General features: G+C 42.0%; 3 protein-coding genes across 3 annotated transcripts; 2 read left to right on the top strand and 1 right to left on the bottom strand.

Annotated features, from left to right (window-relative positions):
- Positions 1-999: 999 nt before the first annotated feature.
- nbl1 (NBL1, DAN family BMP antagonist) lies at positions 1,000-3,360 on the top strand. The gene is made up of 3 exons (XM_068742918.1): positions 1,000-1,172; positions 2,123-2,234; positions 3,076-3,360. The coding sequence occupies exons 1-3, from the start codon at positions 1,000-1,002 to the stop codon at positions 3,358-3,360; spliced, it is 570 nt and encodes a 189-aa protein (XP_068599019.1).
- A 2,421-nt stretch (positions 3,361-5,781) lies between these two features.
- On the top strand, positions 5,782-6,648 carry LOC137898937 (transmembrane protein 88B-like). Its single transcript, XM_068742991.1, has 2 exons — positions 5,782-6,075; positions 6,421-6,648. Exons 1-2 carry the CDS (start codon positions 5,782-5,784, stop codon positions 6,646-6,648), a joined length of 522 nt encoding a protein of 173 aa, XP_068599092.1.
- A 1,225-nt stretch (positions 6,649-7,873) lies between these two features.
- LOC137898835 (uncharacterized) lies at positions 7,874-10,375 on the bottom strand. Its single transcript, XM_068742885.1, has 2 exons — positions 10,150-10,375; positions 7,874-9,085 (listed from the first exon to the last, which is right to left on the bottom strand). The coding sequence occupies exons 1-2, from the start codon at positions 10,319-10,321 to the stop codon at positions 8,112-8,114; spliced, it is 1,146 nt and encodes a 381-aa protein (XP_068598986.1). The 5' UTR covers positions 10,322-10,375; the 3' UTR covers positions 7,874-8,111.
- Positions 10,376-13,473: the final 3,098 nt, after the last annotated feature.

The raw sequence follows: 13,473 nt of genomic DNA, 5'->3' as shown, positions 1-13,473 counted from the left end.
AGAGCAGAGGACAGCCAGAGCAGAGGACAGACAGGTGGGATATGGAGAAGACACCGCAAACTTTGAATCTTTTATTGTATTAATGTCACACTGTGACATGACTAAAGCAAAACTCAATCTGGGAGAAATAATATAGACTACAGCACTTAAAGGGAATGCTATTCTTTCCGGGACGAAGCCACAAAGTTAACTGAAGACAGCCGAGCATGGCGGGGAGGTGAAAGAAAAGTGTGGGAACTTAGAGTAAAAAAAAAAGAAGCATGCTGTGACCTGCTCGGTGTTTAAACACAGATGTCCAACCTCCAATCAATCATATAAATGATATGCATGGTTTATCCAAATGTACAAAATGTTCAAAGAAACTGCGCATATTATATTCATTAAACGAGAGATGGACACTTACTGGAAGGTCAGTTGTTCAATGCCCGGCCGTTGATCCAGTGCTGTGGAAATGGTTGTGTGATCAGTTTGAGGTTGAGCTGTGAGCCGCCAAACCAGTAGTCCAACATCATAGTATTAAAGTAGATTGCTTTAATTATCATTAAATACAGGGTATACGCTGTATTTGTAATGTTATTAAATACAGCTCACATATTGTTCATACTGTACAAAATCATATTGTGCTGTAAATCAGGACACATTAATGAATTGTGTATTTATTTCCAGCAATATGTTCTAATTCTGAAACACTAAGAACCTGTTAAAAGTGTATTTTGACTTCGAAGCTGGTGCCAGTGAGTTGCTGTAAATGTATGAGATAAATATATTAAATGTGGGGGGAGGGGGGGGGGGGGGGTGATAACCACAGGGATTTCTAGAACACTAGGAGGTTCCACAATCTGAAACTGAAGGGATATGGAAAGTTCAAATTGTGGATTAACTGGAAACCATCTGACCATTAGCCACCCAGACACATCTGGAGCATCTGTGGGGTTTTGCCTGGAGCAGGGTTAACGGGGCGCTAACCTGCTGTGGTTTTCTGCCACTCTAGGTGCAGTCATGTGGCAGAGGATCCGGATTTGCTGCACACTGTTTGCCCTGTATTCAGCGGCGCCGCCTGCACACATCAACCGCCTGGCGCTGTTCCCTGACAAGAGCGCCTGGTGTGAAGCCAAGAACATCACACAGATAGTCGGGCACACGGGATGTCAGCCTCGCTCGATTCAAAACAGGTCAGGATGAAGGCCCTCCCTGTGTCCCCCCCCCCCGTCTGACAAGCTGTAAGGGTCGCAGAACAAAGTGAATCATCCGGAGATGTCGAGGTGTAAATCCGTTGAATCGCCTGTCAAAGTGGCGCACAGAGCAAATCTTTTCTACAAATATTTACTTACATTTCTCACGCTATGATTTCAAACATACCAAAGTGATGAAGTTTTTTTTTTTTTTGCATTTTCTACTTTGGGTTCAAGCTTTATGAAAGTATGAAACAACCGATTAATTTGGGAAACAATACTCATAAAGAGTAAGGAGTGTAATTATGCAGGCTGATTTATTGCTGTAGTAACATTTGTGACAGCAACAGCATGTCACCCAGCGCAACAACGCGGCTCTATACAGGCCCCTAGGCTGGATCAATAAAACCTGTCAGAAGGATCACTTCACTGTTTATAGTTTTCTTTTAATGGGATTTAGTGACAACTGGCAAAAAAAAAAAAAAAGAGCAGCACCAAACTATTCTTGCAGTTAAGAAGCAGATCGGGCCTGGACCAAAAAAATAAAAAATAAAATTCTAGCAAAGTTTGTTCTGGAATAACTGTCCCCCAGTGTTCAATGCGACCAGTAAAATATTTAATATCTAGTGAAGAACACGTCCTCACCGTGTCAATCATGTTTACATTTAGAATCAGAAAATCAAAAACCAAAATAACTTTTATTGTCATTATTCCGTGAATAACTGCGGCATTAAGGCGACTTAGCACAACACACAAAAAAAGGTAACGTGGAATAAATAAAAAAAATACAAATATATATATCAGAAGAAGACATTGATACAGCCACAACATTTATGAATAACAAATATTAATGTTATGAGTCTGAGGTTGTGAGGCTCTGACAGGAAGCTGTGCAGCTGATTCAGGTGTGTGTGTGTGCACAAAAATATAACACACTGTTCTCTTCACAGAGCTTGTCTCGGGCAGTGTTTCAGCTACAGCGTCCCCAACACGTTCCCACAGTCCACCGAGTCGCTGGTGCACTGCGACTCCTGCATGCCTGCCCAGACAGAGTGGGAAGTGGTAAGACTTACAGCACACTGCAGCTCACGGAGCGAACACACACACACACACACACTGCCCTGCCAAACTCAAATCACAAGTTTTCCATCATGAAAAACGGCAATCGTAAAAGGAAACGTCATTGAATGGATTTCTGTTGGATGTTTTGTTTTTTTTGTTCCAGTTCCCTGTGATTCTAAACTCGTATATTTTATTATATTCCTCTGAAGTTCCTTTTCCCTCTCAGCCAAAAGGAATCCAGTCTTGAGACAGCAAAGGCTTTGTAGTGAGGTGTGTGTAGTTTGGAAAGCTGCCATGTCGGCCTGGTGGGTGGGACCGCAGGTGAAGTCGCCTCAGGTTTCAGACAGAAATGTATCTTTGGGGTCAACTTCATTTACCTGAGAGATTTTCTCATTTCATCACAACTTTTGTTCCATGACAAAGGACAGAGAAATCACGTTGGTGATCGCAGTGGACTTAAAGTAAAGAAATTAGCCATCATGAAAGAAGATGGCACTCCGTCCTGTTTAGGCCCTTGCTTTTCCAGTTTATTCTGCCATGATCTCATCAATGTTAGTTTTCTATAGATAATAAAACCACTCTGTAATGTTTTCCTTAGCTTGAAAATACATCTGATCTTAACCCCGGCCACACACACACACACACACACACACACACACACACACACACACACACACAAGAAACAAGAAACACTGAGTATGAATTTTCGGTTTGTTGTTAAATATACACTACATCAGATCAAGTGAAAATAGAAGCACAAATACTGTTGAATATACAACATTTCAAAAAGAGATCTACCTTTATCAGAATGATGCGCGTGTGCGTGTGCGTGCGTGTGCAGGTGACTCTGGAGTGCCCGGGCAGTGAAGAGTCTCCCCATGTGGATAAACTGGTGGAGAGGATATTCCAGTGTAGCTGCCAGTCCTGCAGTAAGGAAGGCGCCCAGGAGGGGGCGGTGATGCAGCTCTACCCAGCAGACAACGTCCTGGACGCCCCGCCCTTGTTCGACACCCTGAGTGGCGTTCAGGCTCCCCCTCCTCTCCCCGCTTCAGGCGCGCCCACTCTCAAGCACGCCCACACACACACGCAGCATCGCACGCTTCCCCAAATATCTGATGGAGGGTAGGTCCCTCTCATGTGTTCAGCCCTCTATAGCCCCCCCCCCCCACGCCGCATCATCTGTATGGCTTCCCATTATGTTAAAATGCTTATCACACAAGCACACGCACACGCACACACACAACTTCACAACGTCATGCTATCAGATTAAGCTCTATGTATATAAGATCTTACAAGCACAACAGCCTATCAGCACTCTTTTCTATTAAACAAGCATTTGTTTGCATTCAGAGATCATTACTTTTAATCTGGTTTAATGCAATAAGAGCATTTAATGCAATAAATATTTTTGTTGTGGTAACTGTCCCTTGGTCTTTTGTTATATTCCTGCAAGTGGATCCTTCTTTCCTGCCACACTGTCTTTGATTTGAACCAAATAAATGTCCACAGCTTCCTTTCAGCGTGTCTTAAAATTAAGCTTTGCCTGTGTGGTTGTGTGACTGCACTGTGGGTTTGGGTTGTGGTATATTTGGTTTACTTTTGATCAACAAAAGTCGATGATGGAACCATTTTCTGGAGCTGCATGGCGTTATGAGACCTTGCTGTTTGACGCTTCATTGGCAGTCAAATCACCATCATTGTCATCAAATATAAGGTAATAATTTATAATCTTATCAATGGATGGATTTCCCAGACAGTTCAGCCGATGTTACAGTAGCATATAGACGGGCTGTATTTACCTTTATTATTATTGATTTATTATCATAGCAACAACATCGTTTGTCACCATCTCTCTTCTCCTCCCTCATCTACATCTCTATATCCAGGCAGTATCTTTTCTTTTCTCATCAGCTTTGACCCTTATCCTCCCATCTTTATTTTCTCGTTCTGTGTAATTACATTTGAACAGCCAAAGGTTGACTGTTTGTCTGTGGTGCAAAGACAAAATCGATTCTTCCCTTATCTGATGGCTGCACAGCTGAATGGTCTGAGACCGGGGACAAGCAGACTGCATCAGGAGAAACCATTCTCAACAAGACACAGCTTATTTATTCTTACTTGTGTATCAAGATAAGCTCAAACTTTATTGATCCCATGCACCAATGATGGTCTCAAATTGGCATCTCCATCTTTTTTCCACTTAGTACCAAACAGTATTTGCTTATTGATGCATGTTTTCTGACACAGTTTTGACTGGCCTGGTGTTTCTTCTGCGTATTTAAATGCACCCTGATAAAATTTCCATTTCCTGTCTAAATTAACTTTAAACTGCATTTGGTCCTGTAAAAATCTCAGCAAAGATCAGAGGATTTTTATTGCCTATATTAAAATCGGTTTTTCCACGTTATTCACTCCTTTGACAGCAGCCAGACGTCATGGCGATGGCGTACTGGTCCAACCTTGTTAAATGTTTGTACGTCAGCTTGTACGTCAGTGAAAGGGTTAAATCACACTTTCACAAATTTAATTTATTTGATTTAATTATTTTCTTAAAAATAATTGAATGCCCTTCAAGTTAAAGTTCGCAACCCAGACCCATTTATGTCTTTAATTATACAACTAATGATCTACATGTATATTATTCTAAAAAAAATTGTTTGTTCATAATAAAGCTTTATACATTCTTATATGCGTGCACTGAATAAAAAAAAAGAAAAGAAAACGTTTAAATTTCGAATGCGATTTCTTTTGGAGATAATATGTTAAGATGTAAAAAACTGTCTGATGTGTCGTGGCGTGAACGCGCACACAACTTGCGCGTTCACGCCACAACGCGCGCCGTCCCGGAGTGGCTGTCGCGCTCAGACGCACCAGGTTCCCTGATAAGCGGCATCGCTCCAGCAGCACTGGGTTCGAGTCCCAGGCGCTTTTCTCCGCCGCTGCTCCAAACAATCAACTGTCTGAGAGTTCCTGACCGACCAGCTGGAGAAGAATTCAGCATCGGGACGCGAGGGGTTAACGAGATTTGTACTTGGAGGTAGGCGACAGCGTTTATCATGTGTTGTTTTTTTGACACTTCAAAGCATTAATGTTTATTTAAAAAACAAACAAACAAACAAGCAGAGCAACATAACGCAAAATAAAGTACAATATACCCCCCCCCCCCCCCCCTCTCTTTTCTCGCTCTCTCTGGTGAAGATTTTTGACAAATCCCAGATCAATGGTCGACTAAGGTGCTTAAGAGTGTGCACACATATGTGCAAAGTCAAAGTAGGCTGCAGGTGTCATTTACATGCAGTAATGAGTTATTGGCTGCCTGCACAGAAGCATGCGGAGGATGCACCACTAATGTCATTTATGGATTTAAAGCCATACGTTGAAGCCTGCCTGCACGCCTGAGTAGTTTTGTAATGCAGCGTGACGATGACTCCATGAGCTCGCTTCATCGTCTGCACAACAGTTGCTCTCTCTCTCTCTCTCTCTCTCTCTCTCTCACTGAATGGTCTCAATCAGAGGTCTAAACGGCGCTGTCTGTGTGTGTCTCAGGATGTGTGGTATGGATGTGGACCCAGACAATGGCAGCTCAAGTGAGGAAGAGAAGGAGGACGAATATTGGGTTGGGGCGGCAGTGAAGATGCTGCCCCCTCCCATGGCCCACAGCGGGGGCCATGCATGGGGCGGTCGCCGGGGCAGGTGTGCCTGTGTGGCCTGCGGGGCGACGCTCATCCTCTGGAACCTGTGCGTCGCCCTGCTCGGCGCTCTGCTGCTGGCTGCCGTCTTCTGTTTGGTGCTGTTGCCGGCGATGCTGCTGCTGTATGTTGGTTTCCTCTGCCATCCCAGGGTGAGTTAAGGCTCCAGTTAAGGCTTATTCATCTGTTGGGGGGGGGTCTGCTTGTCCTGCCTTTGGATGATGTGCTAAGGGGACAACGGCTGAGATTGGCACTGATGCACTGGCGTTATAGCTGGCAGAAATATGGCCTATGTGGCGAGAGACAAAATAACACACAGACTTGTGTTGTAGTTTATGCAATATAATAGTGGCCAAGAAAGAAAGAGCAGAATAATAATTAAGAGCATGCAAAGTCTACGTGTGCAAAAACACTGTTGTTATCAGGCCGGAGAAAATGTCAGCTCAGACTGAACAATGTCAACGCCTGGTTCCGCCTGACTGCGTTTGTCTCCACAGGTCATCGATGCCCCTTCTGCCGTCTGCCGTTACCTCGACGACAATAGCTGCTCTGCCCTCATCATCCTCGGCTTTGTGACGGCGTCGCCACTTGTGGTTGTCGCCGCTGCCATATTCTGCTTGCTGCTCCGGAGGTTTCGCCTTCTGCTCCTCATTCAGCCAATCACGCGTGCCCGGCACCGTGGACGGCTTCTGGACTGGATGGGCGGCGTCCACGCCTGGGTCTGAGTAGCTGTTTTCCTTAGTCGGAATTGGTGTACAACAATGTGAATTTGTGATTTCACTGTCTGTTTGTGAACTATATGTTGACGTTGTAAATGTGGCCCTTTTGTATAATTTATTGTGAAAAACATGTTTTAATGTTTAGAATTGTGGTTGAAAATGTCTCCCAAGAAGGATTTGAAGGGTGCAAATGAAGTGCTGGCATGTTTGTATATATATAACTAAGTTATAAGCAGTGTTGGGAAAGTAACTAGTAACTTAAAGTAATATTACTTTTTACCAGTAATGAGTACTGTAACAAATTACTTTTTCATTTTGAGTAATAATACTTATACTGTTGCCATACTTATACACGCCTACATATATATTCCCTTGTTTTTATTTCATTATGTGGGAAAACCTCTGATCTCCTCGTCTCATTCTTAAAACTGCATTTTACTGTGTTGAAGGCAGTTTTCCATCCTAGGATGAAATTGAATTTAGGTCATTGAATTTCACTTTTGCATCAGAAACCATATCCCCCCCCCCCTACAAAGCATTTTACTTTCTAAATACTTGCCGACTGATGCGCGAATTCGTTCATGAAATTAAATTTCTTAATCCCAATTTGGCAACAGAAACTGAAGACCGTGCAGTCACGTGATCAACTCTGAAAACAACATAGGAATGATCTGAGGGCCATAACAACAATAGCCAATCATGCTCATGTCGATTAATGAGAAGTGGCACATTGATCAGTAAATAACTTTACTGAGCGAAAACGGTTGAAATAATTATCTCTGTACAGTTTGGTATTTTCCTACGTTCTAATTGAGACACGAACGCAGCATCATTTTGTCTCTTGGCTGAAACTTGTAGGTCTTAATTAAATTCTCAGATGTTTAGACATTCATAAATCGCTTAGATTAAATTTAACAACGAGCATCTGTTCTCGTAACTGCAGTAACAATACTACTATTGATAAACCAGATTTATTACCTGTTCCATGTGTGAACACCTCTATTGTCTAACTTTAACTTTCTTTTTCTTTTCTTTTAGCTGTTTTCGGGTTGATAAGGACCCAAAATCACCATAATAGTGTCGAAACATGGAAAAAGTGCGTTTTTCATAATATGGGACCTTCAAAAGAATGTCCTTTGCAACAACTTCCATTTCTGGTTGCTGACTACTTTCAATCATTTCTCTGCAGTCAGAAAACAAAGTGAATTTTAATATATTCATACAGAATGATAGTCATGAATAAAGTATTCAACACAATCAACATTGAAGACGTTGGCGTTTCAAAACATTGGCGTAACTGAAAGGTTTTTCACACATTTAAACTGTCAGGCTTTTCCCGTTTTTATTGTCATGAGCCTTTTCAAATTAGAATTTTGTATGAATTGTTTCCCACATGTTTTACATTCATAAGGCTTCTCACCATTGTGGATTCTCATGTGGACATTCAAATCAGATTTTAGTATGAATTGTTACCCACATGTTTTACATTCATAAGGCTTCTCACCAGTGTGGATTCTCATGTGACTTTTCAAATGAAATTTTTGTAGGAACTGTTTCCCACATGTTTTACAGTCAAAGGGCTTCTCACCAGTGTGGATTCTCATGTGGACTTTCAAACTAGATTTTTGTGTGAATTGTTTCCCACATGCTTTACAGCCAAAGGGCTTCTCACCAGTGTGGATTCTCATGTGGACTTTCAAATTAGATGTGTTTATGAATTGTTTCCCACATGTTTTACATTCAAAGGGCTTCTCACCATTGTGGAATCCCATGTGGACTTTCAAATCAGATTTTTGTGTGAATTGTTTCCCACATGCTTTACAGCCAAAGGGCTTCTCACCAGTGTGGATTCTCATGTGGACTTTCAAACTAGATTTTTGTGTGAATTGTTTCCCACATGCTTTACAGTCAAAGGGCTTCTCACCAGTGTGGATTCTCATGTGGACTTTCAAATCAGATTTTTGTACGAATTGTTTCCCACATGTTTTACAGTCAAAGGGCTTCTCACCAGTGTGGATTCTCATGTGGGATTGAAACTGGGGCTCAATCTCAACATCTGTTCTGCTCGTTTCACCCCCCTCATCGTGGCTGACAGATACGTGAGCGCTGTTAGAGATCAGCAGGTCAACGTCTGCTGCTCCAACCACAGAGATTATAATCGGCATGTTGACGGCAGACTCTGTCTCTGCTGCACCATCTTCATCTTTCATGTACAGAGTCTGAGCTTCACTCTGGTCATTTTCCTCTTGAGTTGGAGTCAACATGACGACATGAGTCTCCTCCTTCAGCACAAGTTGCTCTCCCTCCGGACTGGTGAGGAGTTCCTCCGGTTCCTCTTTCAGGTGAGGAAGCTCTGGGTCCTCTTGCTTCATGCTGAGCTGCTGGTCAGCAGGGACCTCCTCCTCCTCCTCCTCCTCCTCACAGACATGACGCTGTGGGCGATCTGGAGGGACAGAGAACAAGAGAAGTGTGACGCCAATGTGATGATAGATGCCAGACGTAGATGATAATGATGATGAATATATTTATTAGATAGATAGATAGAATGTTAGAGTACAAGTACATTCATACAGTAGCATGTATTACAGTACAAATACAGTCAAACATCCTGTCTAAGAGGAGCATTTCAAAAAAGCCCTTGCGGTCTTGTTTCCGTTGAAAGTCCTTAAACAATATATATATATATATATACGAGGAAAAGAGTTACCGTTTGATAAAATATGGATAAATTGACCGTCAAATCTTCCGTTTTACTCATGTATGCAGTAGTCCCTCGATATAATACGGTTCATCTGATTTTTTTGCACTTGAACGCGCCTTGGAACGGCGCAAGGACGAAGGTGCGGTCGGAGGAACTGTGAAATACGTGCGAGTTGCTATTAATAACTTCTTATGTGTTCAACCTCATAGGTTGATCATTAAAATTAAATTCGTTATTTCTAAAAGTCATCCTATTTATTTGTTAAGCGTTTGTTTTATAGCGCTCTTATTCTCTGTGTAAAAAGAGGCTTTTATTTTGTAGGAGCATAAACTCCACGTCCCTTTTAGATTTGTTTCTTCCTGTTTATATATGTAGCCGCTGCCGTTCCGCTGTGCTAAGCTATCCAATAAATCAGAGGCTAAAGACAGAACGAGTAGAATATTTGTACTTCTGCACTCCAAGCGGCTCTTTCCTCGACCTGCACGCCTTAACATTATTAACAGGAAAACGTTTACTGCACGTACTATATATTTTTTTCTCAAACAAATGTTTAGTTCTGAAAACAGGTTTTGATCTTTGGTTTCATTCTATAATACTGAAACAATCTATTTAGATTAATGCCTGACTGTTAAACGTGTTTAAAGTGTGTGGTGAGGGGTTTTACAGCCTTAAAACATTTATGTACATGAATAATAATTTAAAAAAAAATAATGATCACTACATTGCGGATTTCACTTATTGCGGGTTGTTTTTAGAACGTAACCCCCGCGGAAAATGAGGGACTACTGTAATGACTTCTTGTTTACCTATCCTGTGTAACTTCAATTCGGGTCTCAGGCTGCGACCCAGCAGTCCGTGCTGACGAAAAATCTCTTCTTCGTCATCGGCTGGAGTTTTTTCAAACTTTCCAAAAATATCCTCTTCCGGAGCTGTTGGTCGCTTTTTAACTACATTTCCCAAAAACTCAAATGAAGACATTTTTGTTAACTGAATGAAATACCTGAGAAACAAATAAAATACCGACTTTCACTGATTTCACGTGCGCAGAGAGCTAACGCTACAAAAAGCATTTGTTAACTTCCGGTTGTTGTCCCCCCATAATAACCTCCGGCTCGGAAATCATCTAAGCTTTTTTGTTCCGCTGTCGCTGAGGGTAAAACTACGACGACTGATGGAAGGGGATCAAAATTCGAGCGCTTCAAATCAATAGAAAGGAATGATCAACTTCCATTTATTCCAGCAGGGGCTGAAAAACTGAAATTTCAAGGAGACATATTATACCCTTTTTCCACAAGTTAACGCAGTTCTCGGGCACTTATATGAAATATCTGTGCCAGTATTTTGTTAAAATAGCAAACAGATACTGTGTTTTCTTGCTTATATGATGCAGATTACCGGTATATCATGTACTTGCTATATAAATCACATAGCAACCATAAAATAGAAAATACCCACGTGTGTTGTGTTAATGCTCTTTACTTTAACCCACAGGTATTTTTTTACAGGTGCAGTTAATAGTCTTTCGTACGTTTCTACCTGCAGATGTTTTCCAGAGACTCGCTATATAATTTTTATTTGAGATACTTTAATCATGTCTCTTCCTTGTGATGGTGGGCTGTTTGGATGCAGGCTCGTCTTTGCAATGACAACTCTATTGCGTAAAATTCCAAAATAAATAATGGTTCATTTCATTTCCAATGAGTGTGAGGCCAAAACATTAAAGAAGCACTTTGCTGCCCTCGTAAATCCCGACTACATTGCAAATGTCCTCTTTTTTATTAAAGCACTTTGTCGATCCAAACGACTTCATCATTAAACATGCCAACAGGAAAATCCAGTTTCTGACCTCAGGCCAAGGAAAGCTAGGCGACACTGACAAATGCAAACTGTCAACAAACTAATCTGCAGGATTAGAACAGACTTTTGAAACACTGATTGCGTTTAACCACACAATGAACAGAGAATAAATATTAGCTTCATCTGAAACAAGAGCCGGATTAGATGAGGATGACTCCCGCTGCCGGCGGCGGCGAGGGCCGCAGCAGAATCTGTGTTCGCATAGAAGCAGCAGTAAGTTAGCTAGGAAGCCTCCTGGTCCTTTAATATCCTCCCTATCCTCCCACCTAAACGGTGTTTACAGCTGAATTATCATCACCTTGATTTAATCAAAGCTGGGGTGAACGACATTCTAATTTCTTTGCGCTAAGTGGCTGCAGAATGGCCACTTAATTCAATCTGTGTCAGCAGGTGTTGGATATGTGGGTGGTAATGAGGAGTGCCATTGTTCATGGTGGGCTGAGGGCATCAGTGGGGCGTATGTGCACTGTTTGTAATTGTGCACACACCGTATGTGCACTATATGATTTTGTGTGTTGGAACTTCTCTTGTTCTGTAGCTCTGTTCTATAACAGAATGCCATCAACGACACGTCCGGGGAGCGGCTGAGGCTTGGCGAGATAAAGGATGTCATTTGCACAGTGAACCTTTTGTCAGCTTGTCTTCATTGGTACACAGTCACAGCGGCCCCCCGGGGCTCCTGAGGGGGAAGTAGGAGGAAATGTGAGTAGCTGCAGAGATGAGTAGGTCCTCAATACTAAATACAATCACGGCTAATGATGCTAAATGCTTAGAGTCACGTGCCATAATTAAACAGGCATTGATGCGAGAGTATTCGCGGTGTTAGTTGATACAGATCTGCAGCTCTGTCTGCTGTGAGAGGCTCTAACTGGGTGCAGAAACAGGAACATGGCTTTTTAAAAAAAGAAAAAAGACTGTAAAATGATAACCGGACAGCACATTACCAAGTATGCCACAAACAAATGTGAATTGCATGCCTAATTTATCCTCTGCCTACTCTCTCACCCCCCCCCCCCCCCCCCCATGTCTTGGCAGCAACAAATTGCACCTCTCCTCTCTCCTAATATATACCACTTCATCCACAGCTACTTATAACTCCTTGTCCTCCACATGCGGTTTATTTCTGTCTCATATTTTCTATCTTCTCCTGCCTCTCAGTGTGTTTCTTGTTTTTTTCTGTGGTTAAACGTTTGAACGTCACTCTACAGAATAAATGCCATTTGGCTTGACATGAATAGTTTGGAAGCTGTTCCCGTCGCAGGAGACATTTTTGATGAAACACAGATTTAATCAATGAAATTGAGCTAGCGTGCCGATTAGCAGCAGTTTGACCATATTGGAGCAGGAAGTGGATATCGCTGGTAACACCTGCGTATGTGCAGATGGGATCTTTTTACTTTGATTGTTTCTTTTTTCTCTTTGACTAATCTCAAATAGATGCCTTTCTGTCATGCATCATTTCTCTGCCCCTCCTCCTCGACAATAACCCAGAAACGCAATAATCGATGCCCTTGAGCCAGCGACGCCCCGGCTCTCATTACCCCCCCCCACCCCACCTGGGAGAAGGCGAGCGCTCTTCCATAGACCTACATATTCTATTTCCCTTCTCCTCCAGCTTTTCTGTTATTATATCCTATTATCTCCTTTCAGTTTACGGCTGAATACTCTGGGTCTTTACCAAGCGCTGCAGGCTTGCCGTGAACACTGAGTCCATCCTCTGCAGAAGACAGCAGCAAGGAGGGGCTTTCAGTGCGGGGGGGGGGGGGGGGGCACTCAGGGTCACTTATTACACACGTATCAGAGGGTGGGAAATTATTCCTTACAAACAGTTTCATTTAAAAAATCATCTTCCTTGGATTAAGCGTGTTTTTGACTTGTGTCAACAATAATCGGTTAATTTTTTTCTTGTGAATTTATTGTAGGTGTCAAATCAAGGAATAAACAACTGTCCTTAATAAAAGCTTGCACTGTTTTAATAAAGATAAAAAGAAGTCAGTTTGACATGGATTTAGCAGAGATGAAAGGAAAGTTGGGTGTGTGTGTTTTTTTTATAGCATTTTACCTAGTAAAGACTCATGATATTTGTTTGACTTACTGGAGGATCACACAATGAATGAGCTAATGTATTATTGATATGCTCAGGTAACTGGAACAACATCAATAGTCTTACAGAGTGCTAATTTGCCTCAGAAGATCAGATTAATCTTGATGCAAAGACTGTTTCTCCTCTATAACTCTTACTACAAATGAAATATTTCTGATTTAGTAGTACC

The sequence above is a fragment of the Brachionichthys hirsutus genome, chromosome 8 (assembly GCF_040956055.1).
Source record: "Brachionichthys hirsutus isolate HB-005 chromosome 8, CSIRO-AGI_Bhir_v1, whole genome shotgun sequence".
Classification (NCBI taxonomy): domain Eukaryota; kingdom Metazoa; phylum Chordata; class Actinopteri; order Lophiiformes; family Brachionichthyidae; genus Brachionichthys; species Brachionichthys hirsutus.
The sequence above is the reverse complement of the archived record's forward strand: the minus strand, read 5'-3'. Positions and strand labels throughout refer to the sequence as shown.